The sequence below is a fragment of the Taudactylus pleione genome, unplaced genomic scaffold (assembly GCF_031769625.1).
Source record: "Taudactylus pleione unplaced genomic scaffold, aTauple2 ptg000019l, whole genome shotgun sequence".
Lineage (NCBI taxonomy): Eukaryota > Metazoa > Chordata > Amphibia > Anura > Myobatrachidae > Taudactylus > Taudactylus pleione.
Genome location: NW_028284421.1, coordinates 5,210,733 through 5,238,040, shown reverse-complemented (window position 1 = coordinate 5,238,040; position 27,308 = coordinate 5,210,733). Strand labels below are relative to the sequence as shown.

The window sequence follows — 27,308 nt, the reverse complement described above, 5'->3', positions numbered from 1 at the left end:
TACTCAATTATTGATATCGGGGAGCTTGGAACCATCCCTTCAAGTCTTTTTAAACCCGTTTATAATTTTAGTTCTCATAAATAGAGTGTTTCATGTAAGCCAGGGCTGCGGGGGAGGGCGAGCAGTTACTGTAATAAGGTATAGCTCTTATTTCTCTAGACAGTTAACTCCAAACACAGAGAGCTATAGGAAAAAGGACCAGGGATAAAACCTTAACGTCACACGCTTCATTCACGGGAAAAGGGGCTTCTTTCCTATCTTCATTGCTTGACACACCTGGTGCACAGAGTGGAACAGGTGTTGGGAAATCAACCGGGAACACTGCTCAGTAAGGATAAAGAAATACAGAAATGAAGTGGCAAAGCCACTGTAACTTTACCCTGCCATATTTACACTGTAACCATAGGAACTTGCTGCTCTCCCACGGTTTCAGGAAAGAAATACACAGCCAGAAGGTTCTCATTTATATATTCTTCCCCCAACTTTGTAGACATTTTACAATTAAATCCTTTCCTGTTAGTGGGGTCCCTGCAGCCCTATTTTGCAGCATGGTCGGGTCCCCTAGGACTTCAACTCTAAGTCAGTCTCAGCTGTAGGACAAGTTTTGTAATTAAGACACTAAACATTTATTTTCTAAAAACCTACACACTTCTAATGAAACACCAGTTTTTCTTTTTTTGTAGCAACATTCAAAGACCCACCACAATACTTTGCAGTGCAATATATTACGTGCAGGAGAATTAGCCAGCTGAACTGGGAACAATATAAAAGCAGCAATGTGCAGGGTGTTGGTAGTTAAACAGGCAGGACTTTAACAGCAATCTTGTTGCGGGTGTTAGATGTAAAATAAAACATTATGGCCCCCATTTACGAACGAGTTTTATCACCAAAATGAGTGATAAATGTCACTGTGTATGATAAATGGTGCTCCAGCCAATCACCTCCCAACTGTCATTTTTCTAACAGTTGACAGTTGGGAGCTGATTGGCTGGAGCACCATTTATCATACACAGTGACATTCATCACTCATTTTGGTGATAAAACTCGTTAGTAAATGAGGCCCTATGTGTCCAAGTGAAAAATACGCTACAATGCTTGGCACAGCTCATTAATGCCAGGCGTCTCACTCCGCTTGGCATATTGAAGCATATATATCACAACTGTTATATCGATAAGGGTGAGATTGAAAGGACATTGCAATGCAACAATTTAGAAATGCCCACTGTGCGGCTACAGGAAGATAATCTTCCAGAAGAGAGGAGCCATCGCTGGGTAAATGTAATTGAACCAGCCCTCAGTGGATATGCAGCGGTCCGATACATCAATCATAAAAAAAAAATAATAATTCCTGAGCGATTTTTGTAAAAAATATTAGTAAGTTAAGTGGTTAATATAGCACAAACAAATGCTAAAAAAATAAATAAATCATAAACCGTTTATTAACCTAACACAATTTAACAAAAGAAACTAAATTAGACACGCTGACCTTCCTTTCATAAGCAGGTTTAAAGTGATCATGTAAAAAAATTGCAGTTTGTACTGACCAAAAGTTTTACTTTGAGCATCTTGCTTTTACAGTAATTAGGTAACAGTTACAGCAGTTGCAAAGTATTTCAAAGGAGAACTCAGGGAGAAATCCATACCTGCTCTCTGCATCTGGTGATCCTTTCTAGCAGAAGGTCTGAATTGTTCTTTTCTTCATCAAGCTCCATTTCCAACTGAGACATTTTGTCCTGGGAAGAACAAAGCAGTTCTGTATGTTAAGCTCTAGAACACTGATCTAAAGATGAATGAACGGGATCATTAACAAAATTTGTTGCTAGCATGTTGAGTGATAAGATGATCTCATTTGACAAGTCAATGTATACAAATTTACCATTCACACTGCATGGGAGGGGGCTGGCTGTCCCGCAGGTGAGGGAACAATTGTAAAATTGTGCTTTTTTTTTCTTAAACTAGTAATAAAGAGTGTAAATGAAAGACTGACAGAACTGGTTTCTGTTACCAGAATTGGTTTTGCTTTTCACACTATGATTAATAGAAAGTGAATATCTGCAGTTGTTGTTCCTAAGACTCAATTAAATATATAAATTACCAAGAATGTTTCATGGGATTATTTTCAAAACTGAGGTGTAGATGCACAAATCCTTGGAGAGAGATAGTAGACGGAAATAAAGTACCATCCAATCAGCTCTTAATTGTCACTTTACAGACTGTGAGGTCTATTTACTAAAGGTGCGTACACACTAGATTATTTGCTCCATGAGCGATATCGTCTAGAGTGTCCCCGGCAGGGGTGTGCTCAGTGTCGTTATCGACATAGAGAGCACACACTGAACGATATCATATGCGATATCATTCAGTGCCGGGGCACCCTCCCTCATCCCCGAACATGCAAAAACTAGGGGTGTGCATCGGCCACTTTTCGTGTTTTGTGTTTTGGTTTTGGATCTGGATCTTTCTTCGTGTTTTGGATCTGGATTGGTTTTGCCAAAACCACCCTTCCGTGTTTTGGGTTCTGGGTTTTGTGTTTTGGATCTGTATTTTTTTGAAAAAAAGCATAAAAACAGCTAAAATCACAGAATTTGTAGGTTTTTCTGCTCCTATGCTATTATTAACCTCAATAACCTTAATTTCCACTCATTTCCAGTCTATTCTGAACACCTCACACCTCACAATAGTGTTTTTATGTCCAAAAGGTTGCACCGAGGTAGCTGGATGACTATGCTAAGCGACACGAGTGGGCGGCACAAACACGTGACCCATCTAGGAGTGACACTGCAGTGGCAGGCAGGATGGCAGTTAGAAAAACTAGGCCCCAAACTGTACATAATGCAAAGAAAAAAAGAGGTGCAAGATGGAATTGTCCTTGGGCCCTCCCACCCACCCTTATGTTGTATAAACAGGACATGCACACTTTAACAAATCAATCATTTCAGCGCCAGGGTCTGCCACACAACTGTGGCTGAAATGATTGGTTCGTTTGGGCCCCCACAAAACAAGCTGGCAATTAATGTGTCCCTGCACAAACTGGCTCTACGGAGGCAAGATGTCATCCTCATCCTCCTCATCCACCGATTCCTCACCCTCTTCAGTGTGTACATCCTCATCCTCACAAAGTATTAACTCGTCCCCACTTGAATCCACCACCACAGGTCCCTCTGTACCTTCTGGAGGCTGGTCTCCCTGGAAGAGCTGATAATTCATTTTGATGAACATCATCTTCTCCACATTCTGTGGAAGCAACCTCCTACGCCTTTCGCTACCAAGGTTCCCGGCTGCACTAAACACTCTTTCGGAGTACACACTGGAGGGGGGGCAACTCAGGTAAAATAGAGCCAGTTTGTACAGGGGCCTCCAAATTGCCTCTTTTTCCTGCCAGTACAGGTATGGACTGTCTGACATGCCTACTTGGATGCTGTCACCGATGTAATCCTCCACCATTCTGTCAATGGTGACAGTATCATATGCAGTGACAGTAGACATGTCAGAAATTGTTGCCAGGTCCTTCAGTCCGGACCAGATGTCCAAACTTGGTCCTGCCTGCCCTGCATCACCGCCAGCGGGTTGCTTAGGATACCTAAGTTTTTTCCTGGCAGCCCCAGTTGCGGGAGAAAATGAAGAAGGAGCCGTTGACGTGTCACGTTCCGCTTCAGCTGACAGTGTGTTCACCAGCAGGTCTTTGCACCTCTGCAGGCTTGTGTCGGCCGGAAAGAGAGACACCACATAGGCTTTAAACCTAGGATCGAGCACGGTGGCCAAAATGTAGTGGTCTGATTTCAACAGATTGACCACCCTGGAATCCTGGCAAAGCGAATGAAGGGCTTCATCCACAAGTCCCACATGCCGAGCGGAATCGCTCCGTCTTAGCTCCTCCTTCACTTTCTCCAGCTGCTTCTGCAAAAGCCTGATGAGGGGAATGACCTGACTCAAGCTGGCAGTGTCTGAACTGACTTCACGTGTGGCAAGTTCGAAGGGCTGAAGAACCTTGCACAACACGGAAATCATTCTCCACTGCGCTTGAGTCAGGTGCATACCCCCTCCTTTGCCTATGTCATAGGTGGATGTATAGGCTTGTAGGGCCTTTTGCTGCTCCTCCATCCTCTGAAGCATATAGAGGGTTGAGTTCCACCGCGTCACAACCTCTTGCTTCAGGTGATGGCGGGGCAGGTTCAAGAGTGTTTGCTGGCGCTCCAGTCTTCGGCACGCAGTCGCTGAATGGCGAAAGTGGCCAGAAATTTTTCGGGCCACCCAAAGCGTCTCCTGCACGCCCCTGTCGCTTTTCAGAAAATTCTGCACCACCAAGTTTATTGTGTGAGCAAAACATGGGACGTGCTGGAATTTGCCCAGATGTAATGCCCGCACAATATTGGTGGCGTTGTCAGATATCACAAATCCCCAGGAGAGTCTAAGTGGGGTAAGCCACTGGGCGATGATTTCCCTCAGTTTCTCTAAGAGGTTGTCGGCGGTGTGCCTCTTACTGAAACCGGTGATACACAGCGTAGCCTGCCTTGTAACGAGCTGGCGTTTCTGAGATGCTGCTACTGGTGACGCTGCTGCTGTTGCTGCGTAAGGTGATACATCTACCCAGTGGGCTGTCACAGTCATATAGTCCTTAGTCTGCCCTGTTCCACTTGTCCACATGTCCGTGGTTAAGTGGACATTGTGTACAACGGCATTTTTCAGGACACTGAGGACACTTTTTCTGACGTTTCTGTACAGTCTCGGTATCGCCTGCCTAGTGAAGTGGAATCTAGACGGGATTTGGAACCGGGGACACACTACCTCCATCAATTGTCTAAATCCCACTGCACTAATGGCGGATACCGGACGCACGTCTAACACCAACATAGCAGTCAAGGCCTCAGTTATACGTTTTGCTTCAGGATGACTGCTGTCGTACTTCATCCTCCTCGCTAAGGACTGTTGGAGGGTCAATTGTTTAGTAAAAGTAGTGGTGTTCCTACTTCCTCTCTGGGATGATGAACGACTCCCAGCAGCAGCAGCAACAGCAGCAGCGGCAGCAGTAGGCGTAGCAATGCAGGATCCTCCGGAGGAATCCCGGATAGGAGAGTCAGTCATGCCAGTGATATGGCCTGCAGGACTACTTCCGATCCTGACTAAGGAGGAAATTGACGAGGAGGGAGTTGACGGTGTGGTTTGCAGGCGCTTGGATACAACAGGACAACGGGATTTAGGTGTCCCTGGACTGCTTACGGTCTGAGCCAAAGTTTCTGAACTTGACAGTAACTTTTTATGAACGCGCTGCAGGTGCCGTATAAGGGAGGATGTTCCTAGGTGGTTGACGTCCCTACCCCTACTTATTTCACCTTTACATATGGTACATATGGCAAGACAGTTGTTGTCCGGATTTGGATAGAAATATTGCCAGACCAAAGAGGTGGAATGTTTGGTCTTCTGCCCAGGCATGACCGTGATGGGCTTTTTCATCCCACGGACAACAACTGTCTCCCCCGGAGCCTGATTTAAACAAACCACATCACCATCAGAATCCTCCTCGCCAACTTCCTCCTCAGCGCCAGCTACACCAGTATCCTCATCCTGTTGTACTTCAACAGTGACATCTTCAATTTGCATATCAGCAAGTGGACTGTGGGTGCTCCTTTCAGCACTTGCAGGGGGCGTGCAAATGGTGGAAAGAGCCACCTCTTCCCGTCCAGTGCTGGGAAGGTCAGGCATCGCAACCACCACCACACTTGGACTCTCTTTGGGGATTTGTGATATCTTCTTAGAAAGCACAGTTCTTCGCTGTGCTTTTGCCAGCTTAACTCTTTTGATTTTTTTAGTGGGAGGAGTGCTTCCATCGTCATGTGAAGCTGAACCACTAGTCATGAACATACTAGGGATCGACCTTAGCCGTTCCTTGCCACTCCGTGTCGTAAATGGCATATTGGCAAGTTTACGTTTCTCTTCAGCTGATTTAAATGTCTTTTTCAAGGTCATTTTCCTGAACTTTGCCATTTGGGATTGTATGTGCCCTCTACTATGACATTGGGCATCGGCCTTGGCAGACGACGTTGATGGCATGTTATCGTCTATGTCATGACTAGTGGCAGCAGCTTCAGCACTAGGAGGAAGTGGTTCTTGATCTTTCTCTATTTTATTTTTATCGGAGAAAGTTTGGTCCTCCATTTATGTTATATCGATTTGATATATACGTGCGGCTAAACACAGAAAATAAATTTTTTTTTGGTTTGGACTGGAGTGTACTTTCGGGGGTTACAGCACCCTTTAACGGTCAAGCCAGCCGGCCCTTTACTTATGACACAGGCGCACTCTTGGCACTACTTTGTTGATGCACGTGCGGCTACTGCGCACACAATTCACAAACACAGAAAATAATTTTTTTTTTGGTTTGGACTGGAGTGTACTTTCGGGAGTTACAGCACCCTTAACGGTCAAGCCAGCCGGCCCTTTACTTATGACACAGGCGCACGCTTGGCACTACTTTGTTGATGCACGTGCGGCTACCGCGCACACAATTCACAAACACAGAAAATAATTTTTTTTTGGTTTGGACTGGAGTGTACTTTCAGGGGTTACAGCACCCTTTAACGGTCAAGCCAGCCGGCCCTTTACTTATGACACAGGCGCACGCTTGGCACTACTTTGTTGATGCACGTGCGGCTACTGCGCACACAATTCACAAACACAGAAAATAATTTTTTTTTGGTTTGGACTGGAGTGTACTTTCGGGGGTTACAGCACCCTTTAACGGTCAAGCCAGCCGGCCCTTTACTTATGACACAGGCGCACTCTTGGCACTACTTTGTTGATGCACGTGCGGCTACTGCGCACACAATTCACAAACACAGAAAATAATTTTTTTTTAGGTTTGGACTGGAGTGTACTTTCGGGGGTTACAGCACCCTTAACGGTCAAGCCAGCCGGCCCTTTACTTATGACACAGGCGCACGCTTGGCACTACTTTGTTGATGCACGTGCGGCTACTGCGCACACAATTCACAACCACAGAAAATAATTTTTTTTTGGTTTGGACTGGAGTGTACTTTCGGGGGTTACAGCACCCTTTAACGGTCAAGCCAGCCGGCCCTTTACTTATGACACAGGCGCACGCTTGGCACTACTTTGTTGATGCACGTGCGGCTACTGCGCACACAATTCACAAACACAGAAAATAATTTTTTTTTAGGTTTGGACTGGAGTGTACTTTCGGGGGTTACAGCACCCTTAACGGTCAAGCCAGCCGGCCCTTTACTTATGACACAGGCGCACGCTTGGCACTACTTTGTTGATGCACGTGCGGCTACTGCGCACACAATTCACAAACACAGAAAATAATTTTTTTTTTGGTTTGGACTGGAGTGTACTTTCGGGGGTTACAGCACCCTTAACGGTCAAGCCAGCCGGCCCTTTACTTATGACACAGGCGCACGCTTGGCACTACTTTGTTGATGCACGTGCGGCTACTGCGCACACAATTCACAAACACAGAAAATAATTTTTTTTTTGGTTTGGACTGGAGTGTACTTTCGGGGGTTACAGCACCCTTAACGGTCAAGCCAGCCGGCCCTTTACTTATGACACAGGCGAACGCTTGACACTACTTTGTTGATGCACGTGCGGCTACTGCGCACACAATTCACAAACACAGAAAATAATTTTTTTTTGGTTTGGACTGGAGTGTACTTTCGGGGGTTACAGCACCCTTTAACGGTCAAACCAGCCGGCCCTTTACTTATGACACAGGGGCACTCTTGGCACTACTTTGTTGATGCACGTGCGGCTACTGCGCACACAATTCACAAACACAGAAAATAATTTTTTTTTAGGTTTGGACTGGAGTGTACTTTCGGGGGTTACAGCACCCTTAACGGTCAAGCCAGCCGGCCCTTTACTTATGACACAGGCGCACGCTTGGCACTACTTTGTTGATGCACGTGCGGCTACTGCGCACACAATTCACAAACACAGAAAATAATTTTTTTTTGGTTTGGACTGGAGTGTACTTTCGGGGGTTACAGCACCCTTTAACGGTCAAGCCAGCCGGCCCTTTACTTATGACACAGGCGCACGCTTGGCACTACTTTGTTGATGCACGTGCGGCTACTGCGCACACAATTCACAAACACAGAAAATAATTTTTTTTTAGGTTTGGACTGGAGTGTACTTTCGGGGGTTACAGCACCCTTAACGGTCAAGCCAGCCGGCCCTTTACTTATGACACAGGCGCACGCTTGGCACTACTTTGTTGATGCACGTGCGGCTACTGCGCACACAATTCACAAACACAGAAAATAATTTTTTTTTTGGTTTGGACTGGAGTGTACTTTCGGGGGTTACAGCACCCTTAACGGTCAAGCCAGCCGGCCCTTTACTTATGACACAGGCGCACGCTTGGCACTACTTTGTTGATGCACGTGCGGCTACTGCGCACACAATTCACAAACACAGAAAATATATTATTTTTTTAGCACTTGGGGGGAGCACCCCTGATGGACAGAGCACCCCCTGGACAACACTACAGCACCCCTTTAGGACTGGGACACTGCACAGGACTTTGGAACTGACTGCACAACACAGTCCAGCCAGCCCCTATGGACTTTGAAGTAGTGGACACAGCCCCTATTAACAACAGCAGCACAGCACAACACAGCCAGCCCCTATGGACTTTGAAGTAGTGGACAACAGCAGCACTACACTACACTACACTACACAGCACTAACTCCCACCCTCCCTCTTCACTGTCCACAGCCGAGTGAGAAAATGGCGCCGACGCGGGTACCTTATATAGGATCCAAAACCCGCGAGACTCGGAAGGCGGGATGATGACGTTTTGCCTCGATGTCAGATCCGAGTCAGGCGGGAAAAGTCGAGCCTGACTCGGATCGGACTCGGATCGGGGGGGCTCGGGGGGGTTCGGATTTCAGAAATCCGAACCCGCTCACCCCTAGCAAAAACCCGACAATATCGTCAGGTTGGCCTGCATGTTCGGGCGATGAGCGACAATGACCAACAACCCGCTGGAGCGCGCTCGTTCGCCATTATCGTTCATCATTTTAGCGTACACACTGGCCGATGTAGTGAACGACTGAACAATATCATTATCGTTCAAAATATCGGCAAGTGTGTACCCACCTTAAGCCCTGGAGAGCGATAAAGTGGAAAGACATAAAGCACCAACCAAACAGCTCCTAACTGTCACTTTACAGGCTGTGTTTGAAAAATGACAGTTAGGAGCTAATTGGTTGGTACTTTATCTCCATCCACTTTATCGCTCTCCAAGACATAGAATGTAGTACATAGACCCCTAAGTCTATTTTGTATAGATGGGAATTAGAATTATAGGTTGATTGGGAACTTAAAGTGTAGTAGTCAGGAACAAAGTGACATCAAGAGCAACAAGGTAAGCACGCCATTAGCTGTAGCCCCATGTGGTGGTCAATGTGCTATGTAGGCAGCATCAAGGGGGGCTGTCACAATTGGCAGAGTTAATACACAAGTAGATGAAGAATTGGACTAATAGGTGAAACAAAACGCAAGCAAGCAACACTCAAGTGGGTTGAGAACACACATTGGTTACATCAGCAGTGAAGCTTAATCCAGCAGTAGGCTGTTACCAAGTTTAGCACTAAAGGTATAGTAGCTCATTCTTCTCATCCACTGTCAATTTGTCACTAATTCCAAATTTTAACCAGCAGTGTAAATTAAAATTAAGTAACATTCCCTTTGTCTAACTATACCCAAAGTGATGGTGGTGAGCATGACCTCACCCCGAGAAGAGGTTCCCCTTTCCCCATTGCTCACTGTCCTCTTCTTGTGGGTAGCAGTGGCGTTCAAAGATTTAAAAAAACAAACAGGTTTTTTTTAAACAAAACGGCGATTAACTACTTTAAACACTACAATAAAGAGAACCCAGGTGTCAACTTGAACACCATGATTGATATAATTCATTCAGTGTTTTTACTGGCCACTTACATGGCAGGGCAGCTATTGCTCAGTATCAGTGATGGGCTGGGAGTGTGGTGGTGTGTTGAAGATAGCTAAATATATAATACAGGAGATGCACAGGTGCTAAAAGTTAGAAAATGTGCAATTTTCTGTAAATTACTATATTGCATATAAAGGCACCGAATTAATGAGACTGTGTAGGTAAAAACAAATCTAAATGACCTTTCATTGTGCCTACTCTAACCACTTGTGTACTTTGCATATACCACAAGTGAACCCATTGAGGAAGCCTAGATGATCTCCAATCACCTCCCAGATGCAAGTAGAAAGTCAATCAACCACCACTTTGCTTTTGGCGTTCTTACTTTGGTTTTCCATGAAAAATATTTGCCAGCGGGTACAAGGCCTAATAATATGAGCTTTGTATAAATGGCGTGAAAGTGACATTCAGTATACAAAGCATCGAATGTTTGCATGCCATGATTTGCTATATTTCCCTATTAATTCTAGATATTTTCGATGCATTAACAATGAAAAACACGTGCTAATTCAGGAAGTCATATGGCAGTTTGGACATGTTCTGTGAAAGTGTGTTATCAATATGTGCTTCACAAGACTTCTTCATCTGCTTTATCATTTTACAGTGTATTGCCCAGTAATCCCAAAATGAAGAGGGATTATTATGCCAGACTCCAGACAGCAAAACCAGAGGTTACGGTAATGATGTAAGGACGGTAATATGAAATACCTTTGTATCACAACTGCATGACCTTCTGAAATAATGTTAATAGGTTTTTGAGTATAACTCTGCATTAAAGTAACCAGAAAATGATTTTCAAAGGAAAAAAAAAAAACAGCAAGAGAATCTTATACAAACTAAATTAAAATTACTCATTGTGACAGTGATAATTTGCCTTTTGTACTCTTAAGGGTCTCTTTACTAAGCATTGGAGATAAAGTGAATAGAGATAAAGTACCAGCCAATCAGCTCCTCACTGCCATGTCACAGGCTGTGTTTGAAAAATGACAGTTAGGAGCTGGTTGGCTGGTACCTTATCTCCGTTCACTCTATCTCCTTCCAAGGCTTATTAAATAGACCCCTTGGTGTCTTTAATAAAATTATACCTCCATTGACTTCATTTGTCTAGTACGATCGTCCTTCATATGGTTTTTGGCATCTAGTTCATACTGAAGATCTTTAATAGTTTGTTGTAGAAGATGATTCTTGGTCAGTGACTCATCATGGGCTCTCTGGTGGTCTTGTAAATTTTCTTCCAAATGTCTGACCTAGTTGAAATAATTTGTGTATATATCATTACAAATGATTTGCCGTAAAGAGAGACCATTACATAGCTAAATGTATTTCCATATAAAAAACTGGTATGCTTAAGGTTTATATCCAGAGCAATATAGGGTGAAAGTGTTACCATTACCAAATACGAGACTCGGGTGGTGGTGGTGGTGGGAGGGGGTTCTTTGGAGAGAGAAAGCGATGAGAGAGAAAGTACCAATCAGCTCCTAACTGTCAATTTACAGGCTGTTTTTGAAAAATGACAGTTATGAGCTGACTGGTTGGTACATTGGCCCAGATTTATCAACAAGTGATACTCTTGATATCACTCCTTACTGATCTTAAATGGTGCTCCAACCAATCAGCTTCTGTCCCTTTTCAAACACGACAGTTAGGAGCTGCTTGGTTGGATCACTATTTAAGATTAGTAACGTGTGATAATAATAAAATCACTCGTTGTTAAATCTGGGCCTTTATCTCTCTCCAAGACTTGACAGATCTCCTCCTGGGTCCTCAATGTGCTAAGGGGGAAGTAGGCATGGCTCCTCTTAAATATTATAGGAATTTCCCATAAAAACAGTGAAAAGCTTATATGACATGATAAAATAGGCATGCCCTCTTCCAAAACACAGTTAACAATTTGTTCGATAATCATGTCTTCCGATTACCTCCGCTTGTAGCTTCCTGATTGTCAGGTTGCATCTTTCCACCTCCAAGGTCTTATCCTTGAACTGTCTTTGCATTTCAGCACCCTCCTTACAATATCTGTCTTTATATTCATCAAATTGTTTCTGAAGCTCCACAGTAGACATTCGGGAAAACTCAACATGTTCTGAAATCTAATGATATGAAAATTAATTTCAGTGGAGTCTCCTCCTGTATGGCTGATATAAAGTATTTGCATGACAACATCATAGTCTATAAACATGTAATGCTATATGAAGGTCCCCCTCCAGCCCCAAAAAAGTAAAAATGTAATTTTAAGAAAATGTACTATACAAGCTAAATAATTTCACAAAAGAAAATAATCAAGCTGCAATAAGTGAATTAATGAGGCTTCTTTCTGATTAATTCTATGACTCAATACAAACATTCCTGCCACCGCAATGAGTCAATGTCAGGAAATTATTATTTTTTTACTGTAAATGTGTTAGTATTATGACAATTTAGAACAGATGTGTTTTTCATCATATGTTCTAGTAATGTGTGGTTTATATACTAAATTACTGTGTAGTAATAACAACATATAAAATATGGAAAAGAATGGATAAGGTCCTATAAATGTTTTTATTTATTCTTTTGGCCCTGTGGTTATGATCACCAATATTTTCCTCCAACAGTCACTGCAAGAAACTCTACAAGTAATGAGGAGATAGTGTCACAAAGGACAGGGGGTTATTTCTACATTTAACAATGGCTCTCCAAATTATGAGAACAAACCTTGCCCAAAACCAGAAGTGGTAAGTATTCTCTATATCTACGCAGGGTCTCATGTCTGTTCAAATAAGATCACTGTGCACAGCAATTATTCTCTTTTTACTTTTGTGGAATTTGGAATCTTCTTGATAAAAGGGGATGTAGTTATGAGACCAGAGGCATCAATACCGACATCCAAATCCCGACAAGGGACTTAAGATAGGCTTCAAAATACCGACACCTATCTCAATCTGGACCCGGAACACTGAAGGACGCCAGCCCGAATGAGATAAGTCCGGAGCGCCCTTAGCGTTCGTCACGAGGGCGGTGGTGTTGGGGTGTTAGGGTTAGGCATTAAGGAGGGAGGGTCAGGTTTAGGCACGAAGAGGGGAGGTTAGTAGGTTTAGGCACTAACGGGAGGGTTGGGGTGCGGGGTGGGTTAAGGTTAGACTACAAGAAGGGAGGGTTACCAACCATCGGGAGGCCGCTGTCGGTATTCTGACAGGAGGCATCCCGACAGCCGGCATTACATACCCATTCCGATAAAAGGGTCTCTGAATAAAATCTGAATAAGTTAGAGTCAATAACACAATGAGTTCCAAGCAATGTTTGTGGACACATTTGTGTTTCACAAGCCAAGTCTATTTATTATATAATCACCAGATATGATGGATCAGTTGTTCTATAAATCTGAAAGTATACAATTGTGGTTATATGCAAACAGGTCTCAATAATGCTCGTTAAATGACATAGTGTAAATAAGACAATAGCTCACATGGAGAACATTCTGGTGGGCAGGAATCAGAGTGGCACATATACAACTATGAAACTTGCACAGTTAATAGTTTTCCTACGGAAAGTTTTACCCATTCTACCACGTGGCCCATGATTGGGTATCTTTCATAAAAATGTTACACACCAATTTTATAAGCAATGTTACATATTGATGCCAGTTTTTAGGGATTTATTTATTTTTACATACACACAGCAGTGCTTTTATCATAAATGTAGTCATCGCAACTGGCTGTCAGTAGTAACTGATAAGTCTAGTGCAGATGTTCCCAAACTCTGCCATTACAGTCCAGGTTTTAAGGATATCCATGCACGAGTCCAGATGCTAAAATCAAATTGACTGAGGTACTGATTAAGTCATCTGTGCTCAATCATAGATATCCTTAACAAGTGTACTGTGATGGCAGAGTTTGGAAACCCCTGGTCTAGTGAAAGAAGACTCATCAAAAAGACTAATACTATCACCAGCTCTAGCACATTTCTTTTTTTTTCCCAAATAAGCCTTCAAATTAATGATGCGGTGGATGGGACTACAGCTCCAGGACTCCACATAAAAATAGACCCATCATCATGACAGCATGATGGTGACCAGCCGCCCAGCAGGCCATACGGTCGTAAGCATTAAAATTGTATTTATAGTTTTCTCACAAAATTATGCAATTTTTCGTCTTTTACCTATTTAGGGAGTCATTTGACTGATATTGTAACGGTTGTACAGGCACAGATGGAACTGGCCACACCCACACAGCACTAGCCACACCTCCTCCACTACTCTCTATAGGCCACTGATCATTCTCAGCCTGGGGCACAAAAAGTCAAGTAAATTTCAGCCGCCGCAGAAGACATCTGAAAAAGCCCTCCAGGCACCGGCTAAACCAGGAACACACCATAATGCACACACTCCACACATTAAAAGATCATTTAATAATGTTAGCCTTAATCTCATTTTTGAACTTGGGCGATGAGTCAGGAATATTACTACTCTCATCTGCACTCAGCAACAAGCAACGACTGAAGATGCACCTATACTTGGTGGTGAGCTAATACCATCAAAGGAGTAAAGGTATGCACTCCTCACATGCAACATCCTTTTCATGTACCAACAAATGAAACAAATTCACAAGACAGTTGCATGCAATCAATGAGAAAAATAACTCTTGCATTATGCTTCTGTAATTTTGAACATATTGAAATGCTGTACCGGCTTCTGCAAATGTGGTGCCAGTGCTTTTTTCATTACTGGGCCCCTCTGCCCAATAAATTAATGTTTTGTTCTGCCCAACCTCTACGGTTCTCACTTCGCCACCCTTATCTCTCTCTGTTTCTTCCTCTTTTTTCTTTATACCACCCCACATTTGTTTGCTTCCTCCTCATACTACTGCCTCTCCCCAGCAACTCTTTTACCTAAGTAGCTGCTCTTCTTTTCTGAAAGTTAGAGCTGCGACTTCACCTTTAATGCATCAGAGAGAGAATGATGATGCAACACTTCTAGGGAAAGCCGCAGTTCTGCATAATCCATTACAGAGGTTACCATAAAACCAGTGGTACCATATGGCCAGAAGATCTAACGGACACGTTAGGCATCATGAGGCCCTGTATGGTGGTACCACCCAAAATGACATATAGTTATTCAAGGAAAGATGCATATTAAAAAAGGTCTAAGTAAACTAAAAGGACATTCTGCACAGATAAAAACACTAGTTGAATATATGAAATTTCCATTTTTAAGTGTGTCTGGTCCTTTATTGAACTCCTATGGCTAATGACCTTGACAAAATACAAGTGAATTCTGAAGCTGGTTAGGTGGTCTATGATCCAAATAACTTTGAACACAGCTCATGACTAACTAGAAAATGTCAAAACAAGCAGTCTAGCAGCACAATGAACTCAGACATAATGATTAACAGCTCCAGGCTGGCTTATGATATTGGTAGGCACATTTAGAAGCACATTCCAATGCAGGTCTGCAGCTCCCAGCAATAGCGGCTACAGACCAGTTCACTCTAGTGTTAAACAGGACCTGCATAATACTTAATGAACAATGGTGGTAATATGACATATAACTGTCTGCAGGACAGAGAAAATGTTAATCTTGCATATTTTGCATATCTCTAGAAGCAGGGTCACCCACAGAGGGAACACGTAATTTTGGGGGTCAGTAACAAGGCCTTGTGGCTATTAATTTAAGTGTAATATTTTGGGGCCTGGAAGAATTCACACACACTGACTGCATTTATTCACGCTCCTCCCAAGGTGATTAGCCCATGCATCATAACCGCATTGTCATGGCATCTGTCATGTGATTGCCAACATGCCACTGTCACTGCTCATGTGAGATTACTGCACTACCTCACCGATATACAGTCCTGCCACTTCATATCGTTCCTATAAATTTGTTTGTGCAGGTTGAGTCTCCCATATCCAAAATGCTTGGGACCAGGGGTATTTTGGATAACGGAATATTCCGTATTTTGGAATATTTGGGAATGGGACCCAAATATACACACAGAATGCATTTATGAGTTATATACACCTTTATACACACAGCCTGCAGGTAATTTTATATAATATTTTCAATAATTTGAGCCTTAGACAAAGTTTGTGTACATTGATCCATCAAAAATCAAAAAGTTTCATTATCTCAGTCATGCCAAAAAAAAAAATCTGTATTTCGGAATATTCCATATTTTGGAATATTTGTATATGGGAGACCACCTGTGCTGTAACTTTTCCTGTACTAAAAAAAAATAAAAATCAGTCTATAACTGATCTTCTGACCTGCAGTAACCGGGAACACCACCCGCCTTTTAGACAACCACCACAGATTAAAAGGTTGTGTTTTGTTGAATTTTCTCCCCCAAAACATAATACAATTATTGCTAAAATATAGGGGTAGATTTACTAAAGCTTCTAAAACATACAAGTGGTGGTGTTGCTTATACCCTGTAGCAACCAATCAGATTCTGTCTATCATTTTCTAGTATGCTTAGAGAAATGATAGACAGAATCTGATTTTTTTTGCCATGGGTAACACCACCACTTGTCTGTTTTAGAAGCTTTTAGTAAATCTACCCATTAGACATTGTGATAATACGTTTCTAAGGTAAGGTACATGGAATCGGTATTTAATGCTGGCGGCTGAACAGCCGCCGGATGAAATACTGACAGCGGAACACCAAAAGACCTAATTCCCGACTGGGGCTGTAAGTATCCTAACCCTCTCACTCTCCCCCATAACCCTAACCCTCCCTTAGTGGTGCCTAACCCTAACCTCCCCCCTAGTGCCTAACCCTAACCTTCCCCCGTTAGTGCCTAAACCCGAACCCCCGCTCCTCCCCAAACCCTAAACCTAGCCCTACTGGGGGTTGCCTAACCCTAACTCCCCCTTTCCCTACCCTAACCCTCTAAGTCCCCCCCGGGGTCCCTAAACCTAACCCTCCCCCTCCCCTGTAGGTAGACGCTAAAACACCTGGCTTACCTATATTCGGTATGCCGGGTGTCAGAATTTTGTAGTGGGGCGAATGATGGGCGTTGGGATTTCGACACCTATCTTTAGTCCTATGTCGGGCTGTCGGTATCGGGATATCAGCGGGCGGGATAGCGCTCTGCCGGTATCCCGACTGCATCCCAAGGATGTGTATTCCTAACAACTCGACACCCGATGGAAGTATATATCGGGCGGCCGTACACACTGCAGGATCTATCTGACATGCAACACATCAGATGGGAGGACGTCGCTGGTGACGCGCGTGAACACACAATTGAGGGTACACACTGAGCGATATTGATGATACATTGTTCCAATTCACGTTGGAAGGACATATCGTCCAATATAACCACCTGATGTGTATCCGACCTTCCTCCTCTCTCAATGCAGTAGGCCTAGAATCAACATTTGTCAGGTGGCCCAAATCCTTATGGACGGCACTCCCAGAAGGTATCTGTTTTGCATGCAGTACTTTATTTTCCTATATTCACCTCATAAGTTCTACTATAGTGATTGTGTAATCGCTAAAGCCTCAATTACATAGAAATAAAACAGGCTAAAAGGGAAATGAAAGCTTAAGAGGCACAAATAAGTTATTTTAAATATTTCAGTGCACATTTTATTTTTAATTAGTAATTAATAGCAGAATTATTTATATAGTAAATAGGCTTATCTGTAATGCGAGCACTGACAAAAATGGGATTATAATGATTTTATACGTTTTTCCCTTGAACACGAAGCCCCTTTTAGCAACTGAAACTATTCTACAAACATGAAAACATGAAGGACGTTAGGAAGTACGTTATTACCAAGTCTGCTTACAGAACTCAGTAGAGGTGCCTTTGTTTGTCATTTCTTCCTCATCACCCTTTATCTTATCCTAGAAGCAGCCTGACAATCTAGGTGTGATAATACACTCACAATACAATGAACCAGTAACAAGGTAGGTATGCTATCAGTGGGGTTGGCCAGGACAGTTCTGAAAGAGAGAGATCAGGTCACATGAGGTAGCAGACAGTACCCCCCACTGTTATCTAACTGCCTATACATCGCAATAGCATTACACTATGTCACGTACATGCTTTCTCCTTTGGTAGGCCCAATTCGCAAAGTTAATTTTTAAGGTCAGAGCACCTTAAACAGTGTTGCAGTTATAAAATAAGTAGTTTATTTGTTAGCTGTGAATCATTGCTGTTTATTGTCATTGTTATATTTGTCAGCAGATTTTAAAGATGTTTGCAAACATTATTTGTTACAGTATGTATTGGCAGATCCTATTATGTCAATAAGAGTCGTTAAGGTGCATACACGCGGTCAGATTTTAAGGACGATTTAAATAACGATATCCTTTATCGTTTAAAATGTCCTTTTTTTGCCCCCTCAAACAACCAAACGATGCGCGGGCACGGATGGTCGATATCCATAAGTGCATGCAGGCCAACCTGGTCGATATCGACCAGGTTAGCCTGGTTGCTATAGGGACCGTCGATCATTGAGTGGGGGTGGTTATAGTAGTTGGGGGAATGGTGCATGTGCTGGGTGTTAGATAACGATCATCCAGCACATGTAGGATCTGACCGTGTGTGCGGGCCATTAGTCCACACAGTAGATAACGTAACCAGGGATTGGTTTATTAACTAGTAGAAAGCAGGTGCAAAATAACAAAGGTGCATATGGGGTTAATCCTGGATGGTATAGTACACCTACATGCACAACGACGGCAGTACTTATAGTGGTGGTGACACAGTGGCATTGTGAGGTCTTGGCTTGTAGCCTATAGTCTCCACTATAGGAGACACTCAGGGGCATGTGCTTCGTTGTGGATGCTGGAGAGGAAAAAAAGTGCGGAGAACTGCGCATGTGCAGCAGCGCACTTGGCTAGGTCAGAGGTCGCGCCTCCAGCGTTCCTTGGTCTTAGTGCCCGGACAGTGAAGACAGGAGGAGGCAGCGCATAGAACACACTCCTTTATGCACTTATTTATGGTATTTTAATTGAAAAATATTTAACAGTATTCTGCCCCACTATAGACTAATGCCATAGTTTTGCAACAAAGTACAGTATATATATTAACTATTAGCAGACATGAAGTCCTGTAAAGTTCTCTAACAGTGGCAAATAAGGAATACGGAGGACAGACTTGTACGTAGGCTTAGAACACCATTAATATGCTTTTCGTTTAAAAATAGCAGAAAAATACTGTAATTTATTCTGCAAACTGTGCACTATAAAATAAAATATACGAAGTATTTACCCAAAAAAGCAATACTGTTGTGTTACAAAAATACAACAGTAACCCATCAGTACAGAATACATAAAAAGTAATGTTGGGGGAAAACTCTAGCAATAAATGTTGGTCAGTTAAAAGGAAGGATGTTGAGGAAATGTTGTCATAGCTGTTTCCATAAAGATGTAATGAAAAGTTGGAGGAAGATCGGGAAAACTGTGTCATTGAGTTTAAAGTGATTTACACTGTGAGTACAGAATAACTGAAAAAACGGTTGTTAAAAACAGCAAGTCCAGATAGCATAGTGATATAAACCGAACCATGAGAAAAACATGCACTGTGTAACTGTGTGTAACGGGAAACATGTAGGACAAACTGTTCTACTTCTCTATAGTAGAGACACGGTTAGGAATGATGACTGGTGTAAAGGTAAGAACCTTATGTCCATGTTTTATTGGGGACATTTATTGTAGCTGCATACAAAGTGCCATTTAACTGGCCACATGTTCTAAATGCTGCAATTATAGATCTCATTGCACAAAACTAATGTTTATGTATGAGTAGAATTCACCTAAGCCCTAAAGAGCACACCTCTTAGGAAATTAGCATTAATGTACGTATAATAAGGCGGTAACAGAATAAAAGCTGCAGGTTTTTCTCTACCCATCAATTAAAGATGACATTTGTAGTAGGAAATACACAGAGATATAATGTAATGTGTACTGCTCAATCCACTTACACTAATTTGGGAACGACCCAAATTGTTAATGATTAACCAAAAGAAAACTCATCTTCATGAACAGTTCAAAAACAGAGCAGCTAAGCAGCTGCTTTGTGGAGATTCACAATTAAGTTGCAGACTGGCTCTTTGAAGCTGAGCTGATAATTAAATTCCTCGAACTATGAACGAAAGTATAAAAACTAGTGCAATAAAAATGGAGTGCAGTTCATTCCTCTATTTTTGCAGAATACCAAATGCAGTTTATATTCTGACAGATCTGTTCTCTTTATGTTGATTGCTATGCCATTTTAAAAAATATTATATAAAATACCTGTATAGAGCAAGTAGCAAAATGATATAAAATAAATGCTGATGAGGTAATAATAAAAAAAAAGGTAAAAAAGCTCATACAGTTGAGAATGCTGCATACAGATGTGTCCTTATACATTAATGTTGCAGTCGCACCTAACAGCCCATCTCGTGCCAGGTCTTGTGCTACTCTGCTAGCGATGGGCGTCCTTTTTGCTGAAAAGCGTCTTTGTCGCAATGTTATGCTGCTATGATGCACCAGAAGACTGCACTGATTAATTTGTTATGTAACACTTCTATATCTGTGCGTGACTGAGTCTCTGACCCTATATACAAAGTGCTACGATGCAGCGGCCGTGGCTTTTTTCCACACCAAGTTCCGTTTCACTTCATATAGACTCAGAGACACACACAGATATAAAAGTGTCACATATCAAATGAATCAGTCCTAGTGCATCAAATTGCAAATAAGAAGCATTTTCGGGAACATAAGAAGGAAAGTCGCACGGGACATGGTGGCGCACTCGTACCAGGCATCTCGCACTACATGGCATATTGAGACTAGCTGTATGAGGATACATCTGTAAGACAGTCTTCTGTGGTTACATAAAACAACTGTGTAAGTATAATCTTTTAACATATATGTACAATAAAAAGTGAAAGAAAAATGAGTTCACTAAAGTTATTCTCACACACATTGTACATTTTCTACAATCAGATTTGATTGGGTATGCCAGAAACATGGATTAACCCATGTGTGGGGTTGTATTTCACTCAGAAGTGCAAGGGTACATGATGGCACTGTTATTTGGCACACATCGACTGGCAAATTGTTTGTGATTCAAATTGTCATGGTTATAGCAAACAAGACAACCAGATCATAATTTGTGTGGGGGCCATAACCATAATGGTAGAAAAAAAATAACAAATGAAACTACTGTATGCTACTTTAAAAAAAAAAAAAAAGGATAAATCATTAACATAGGAACAAATTCTCAAACATATGAATGAAATGTGAATTATTCGGTTACGCAGTTTTACCCTTCCATGTCGCCAGTGCTCCTCTCCACTTCAGTGACTTGAACACTATTTGCTTTCCCACGCGCTGGGCACAGGGTTATTGAGAACTGCATTAATTCCCACCAGTGACTCACCACACCATGCTCCTGCTAGCTACAGTGAGTTGCCCTACCTATGTTATCTCTCTCTTTGAGTATGTCTATGTCCCTGGCTGCATCACAGGGCACAGGGCTAGCGCAGGGAGTGGATGAGGGGGGTGCTCCACACACGCGAAGCAGAGTGCTAGGTTAAGGCAGGAGTCCTTATGTCAACACAGGCTCCTCCCCACTAATAAATAAATATATATACAGTCAGGTCCATAAATATTGGGACATTGACAGAATTTTCAGATTTTGGCCTCTATTCACCACCACAATGGTTTTGAAATGAAACAAACATGATGTGCTTTAACTGCAGACTTTCAGATTTAATTTGAGGGTAATTACATTCAAATCGGGTGAACGGTGTAGGAATTACAACAGTTTCAATATGTGCCTCCCACTTTTTAAGGGGCCAAAAGTAATGGGACTATCAACTCAAAAGTTATTTCATGGACAGGTGTGGGCTATTCCCTCGTTATTTCATTATCAATTAAGTAGTTAAAAGGTCTGGACTTGATTCTAGGTGTGACATTTGCATTTGGAATCAGTTGATGTCAACTCTCAATATGAGATCCAAAGAGCTGTCACTATCAGTGAAGCAAGCCATCATTAGGCTGAAAAATCAAAACAAACCCATCAGAGAGATTGCAAAAACATTAGGTGTGGCCAAATCAACTGTTTGGAACATTCTTAAAAAGAAAGAATGCACCGGAGAGCTCAGCAACACCAAAAGACCCGGAAGACCACGGAAAACAACTGTGGTGGATGACAAAAGAATTATTTCCCTGGTGAATAAAAACCCCTTCACAACAGTTGGCCAAATCAAGAACACTCTCCAGGAGGTAGATGTATATGTGTCAAAGTCAACAATCAAGAGAAGACTTCACAAGAGTGAATATAGAGGGTTCACCACAAGATGTAAACCATTGGTGAGCCACAAAAACAGGAAGACCAGATTAGAGTTTGCCAAACAACATCTAAAAAAGCCATTACAGTTCTGGAACAACATCCTATTGACAGATGAGACAAAGATCAACTTGTACCAGAGTGATGGGAAGAGAAGAGAAGGAAAGGAACTGCTCATGATCCAAAACATACCACCTCATCAGTGAAGCATGGTGGTGGTAGTGTCATGGCGTGGGCATGTATGGTTGCCAATGGAACTGGTTCCCTTGTATTTATTGATGAATTGACTGCTGACAAAAGCAGCAGAATGAATTCTGAAGTGTTTCGGGCAATATTATATGCTCATATTCAGTCAAATGCTTCAGAACTCATTGGACGGCGCTTCACAGTGCAGATGGACAATGACCCGAAGCATACTGCAAAAGCAACCAAAGAGTTTTTTAAGGCTAAAAAGTGGAATGTTATGCAATGGCCAAGTCAATCCCCTGACCTGAATCCGATTGAGCATGCATTTCACTTGATGAAGACAAAACTGAAGGGAAAATGCCCCAAGAACAAGCAGGAACTGAAGACATTTGCAGTAGAGGCCTGGCAGAGCATCACCAGGGATGAAACCCAGCGTCTGGTGATGTCTATGCGTTCCAGACTTCAGGCTGTAATTGCCTGCAAAGGATTTGCAACAAAGTATTAAAAAGTGAAAGTTAGATTTAGGATTGTTTCGTTTGTCCCATTACTTTTGGCCCCTTAAAAAGTGGGAGGCACATATAGAAACCGTTGTAATTCCTACACCGTTCACCTGATTTGGATGTAATTACCCTCAAATTAAATCTGAAAGTCTGCAGTTAAATCACATCTTGTTTGTTTCAATTCAAAGCCATTGTGGTGGTGAATAGAGGACAAAATATGAAAATTCTGTCAATGTCCCAATATTTATGGACCTGACTGTGTATATATATATATATACACACAAAGCAAAATATTGTTTTTTCACTTTGAGCGAGGGATTTTTGTTTCATATATTTATAAAGAGCATTAATTATACGTGGGGTCCCTGGCTCATTGCCCTTATGTTCCTGTTGCACTGTTTGGTCACCCATCTGTGTAGAATAGTGTCTGACAGTAGAGTCTTCTGCACAGTTAGCTACCAGGGACAGGACATTAGGTTACATCTATAAAGTACTGTAGGGTGTAGCCTTTATTTAGATCCATAGGGGCCCCCTTGTCTTAAGTGCCCTGGGCCCCTCTGAGCATTCCGGCTCTGCTTTCACTTGTTGTTTGTAAAAAGCAAAGCATGGCAATCACCCGCCCCCTCGCTCTATACTTTTCTCCTCTTCCCTCAGGGGTTTATTTACTAAGCTATGGATGGTGATAACGTGAGCGGAGATAAAGTACGAACCAACTGGCTCCTAACTCATTTTTCAAACAAAGTCTGTGACATGGTAGTTAGGAGCTGATTGGATGGTACTTTATCTCCATTCAATGTATACTGTCTACAGGGCTATTATACTTACTGACACACAACATACATTTCTTGTTAATATATATATATAAATATATATATATATATAAAATATATTATACTGTATATTATAGATATTAACAACACATGTATATTTAGTGTCAATAAGTGTAATGTTGTAAGGAGAGGTCGTAGACTGAAGTTCTAGGGTTCCGGGAAACCTTGCACCGGCCCTGACCCCAAGCAGTAGGTGTTTCTTTGGCTTTTGCCTTTAGCAAAACATGTGGAACATGAGAAGTGCAGGTGCTGAGCTAATACAGGGAAAATTTGCTCCGCATTTTGTCAGAATTTACCATACTGATTAGATTCAGCCAATAGCACATAGAGAAGGGTGGTTTGGGAGGAAGCCTGTAAATCTGCAGACACCTTGGAAAGGAAGCAAGTACATCTGATGGAAACGTGAAATTATCCCGGGTTGTTTTACCCCCCCATGTTTGTACGAGTGCCTTTCTGAAAAGGCTGTTTATGGTACGAGGCCATTTCCACCTGTGAATGTTTGTATTGTTGGAATAAATTGTGAATTTTTGTGTGATACACTATGAGATATTTATTTTTTGCATTTTATGTGGATATCATGATTGCTAGGATTTAAAGTTGAGAAGTGCCTACTGAACATCTATTGGACTTAGATTTATGAAGACTACGTTGAAGCTGCATTGATTATCAGCTTATATCACCATTAAGACTTATTATATCTATATTGGTACATTTTCATTAATTTCCCTGGTGGAGGAGCACTTTATTCACTTATGTATATTGACATAGAGAAGGGAGCCTGGTTATTTACGTTCTCACTCAGCCACAACTGAACAGAATGTCACCTCATTGAGATGGCAGGAGTAAAATAAAAGACAAGTCACTGCAGTAAATTATGTTATGTAAAATGAAGGCGCTATACTACATTAGAACTGTAAGCCATTGTCCTACCACCTGCTCATTAATGACACTACCAAAACTATTTAAATTAGGTTAGACCTCCTTTGTGTGTAGCATTCCAAACTAATGCAAGCCATGACATTCCTCCACACACTGGATCTGATGTTAGTAAGTGCCCAATGCAGAGTACTGTGTAGTACACACATACCTCTTTTTGTAACCTCTCAATGGTCTTGTCCAGCTGCCAGCGCTCATTCTCCATTTCATTTTTCAAATTTTTAAGTTGCTCTTTCTGGTGAGATTCATCTTTTAATCTCTCAGTTAGCTGATGATGCTCATGACTGATTCTATTGAGGCTTCGCTGTAATACACAAATATAGTAACCTCAATAACAATAAAATATCGATTGAAAACGTATATATTTAAATTGACTCGACTGACAGACACCCAAGCAATATCACTGTGTTATGCCGGGTACACATTAGGCAATATATTGGACGCTATGTCGTTTTTAGGCAAATTGGAACAACATATCGTTCCTATTGCATAGTGTAATCGCTCAATTGCGCGTTTACCTGCACATCAGATGTCGAGAACATTGTACAGTGTGTACGCACAACTGGAAGATGGTTGTATGTATAGTGTATACAGGCGCAACAATCATATGCGATCCAACGATAAAATATCATGTACCGTCATTAGTAAGATTGCATAGTGTGTATGCTACATATCGTGTGTCCTGGAATGAAAGGGAATTGAAAAGACCATTGTGTCTTTTGTACGCAGTTCTGATATGTACCTGGCCTTTGTCTCATCCTAAAGCAGAATTTCTGTTCATTTTCTAAATGATAATTAAATATAAAAGGCAGTTGGCCTTACATGTACGTAATGCTACTCTGATACAGATCATCATCTGCAGAACCTGTTCTCTGGCCACAAACTATAACTAAAATACACACACACACACACACACACACACACACACACAGATATACACACTCATTCAGTGACCACTAAGCAGGGCCATAGCTAGGGTAGTGCGGCCGGTGCCATCGCACAGGGCACCACAGGTCAGGTGGCGCTTTTTGGGCCTGTCAAATTTCTGTTTATTATCATTCTTGCTTGTAGCTTCCTCTTATTTCATCCCCAGCATCTCCTGGCCTCTCCTATCTCTTCCCCATGAAGCCAAGGCCCTTTTTGGGTGCATTTTGTCCCATTGAAAGATGAAGGGGGCACCAATGCTCTTTCTGGCACAGGGCACCAAAAAGTCTAGTTACGGCTCTGCCACTAAGTGTAAAATGCTTGCCAATTCAATATCTACTTACAGTTATATAGCTGCATAATGTAATTTATATATATTAGGGATGTGCAGGCTCGGATAGGTTCGAATTTGCACGTGGAGTTCGGATTTTTCCCTCCAAAAAAACGGAACTCAGAAAGAGGCAAAACGTCATCTTACATGGACGAACATCATCATTCCTGGACAAAAGTCCAGGAATGATGATGTTCGTCCATGTAAGATGACGTTTTGCCTCTTTCTGAGTTCCGTTTTTTTGGAGGGAAAAATCCGAACTCCACGTGCAAACTCGAACCTATCCGAGCCTGCACATCCCTAATATATATATATATATATATATATATATATATATATATATATATACACACACACACAAACATGTATACATGATACACATAACATATTATATATACACTAGATAGGTAGGCTAGATAAGATACATAGGAGGAGAATCTGATACTTATTATGGTAGAATTGCAGCCCATAATGAATATCTATAGAATAAGCGAGAAAGCATGTATGTCTGTATGTCTGCCTGTCCTGCTTTTTGTCCTTTATGCACGGCCAGAGTTTTCGACCTAGCTCCACCAAATTTGGCATGGTGGTGGTTTGACCAGGATTAGGTTTTTGCCTAGGTTTGAACTTAGTCAGGGCCACACACAGGCACACAATCGCTAAAAAAAGGGACATTCTTAAATTGCACAGGTTCCAGGGCTGACTCCAGTGAAAATTGGCAGTCTGCCAAAAAACCTGTGAGAATGCAACAATAGTATCCTTTTCACTTTGATGACTTATGCAAGTTCATATTAAATCCAGAGCCTTTGTGTTTGCATGCAAGGGTGTAACCAGGGGAGTAGAGAGCCACCTCAAGCCCGGAAACGAGGGCATGGCTTAATCATGGGAGGCAAGGCCAGAACCCCATAGAAAATAAACAATTTTGCGGCGCTGCACACTGTGGAGGGGGGCGCTGTGGGCCTTTTAGGAATTCCAGGTGGGCGCAATCAGTGTGATCGCCCCCACAGGCAGAGGAGACTATGTGCTAAGCTGCTGACAGGTAAGAGGGAGGGGACGACATCAGACCCTGGACAGACAGCACTGAGCCAATCAAAGCTCGCAGACTGGCAGCCAATCAGGAGCCGCCACTGCTGATTGGCTGCCAGTCCGTGAGCTCTGATTGCCTCACGACTGGCGGCACTGTCGTTCCATGACTGCCTGCCACTGATTACAGCTGGCGGGCCAGAACCAAATCAACATTGCTGACACCCAGTCCCTGACTGGATCAGCCCACCCTTTGTGCATGACTGGGTGCAGGGGGAGCGGCAGGCCACAGAGGCAGCTTGGCCACCATAGCAGCCGCACCTCTTGCACTCATGGTA

At 42.4% G+C, this 27,308-nt stretch overlaps 1 protein-coding gene across 1 annotated transcript in view; it reads right to left on the bottom strand.

The window, feature by feature from the left end:
• CGNL1 (cingulin like 1) overlaps positions 1–27,308 on the bottom strand; it is a 149,347-nt gene that overhangs the window by 23,549 nt on the left and 98,490 nt on the right. The window contains exons 11-14 of the mRNA XM_088445190.1: positions 24,844–24,996; positions 11,893–12,063; positions 11,059–11,220; positions 1,644–1,733 (exon numbers count right to left, since the gene is read on the bottom strand). Of these exons, the coding sequence (XP_088301316.1) occupies positions 1,644–1,733; positions 11,059–11,220; positions 11,893–12,063; positions 24,844–24,996 (576 nt within the window). The remainder of the gene's footprint in view (positions 1–1,643; positions 1,734–11,058; positions 11,221–11,892; positions 12,064–24,843; positions 24,997–27,308) is intronic.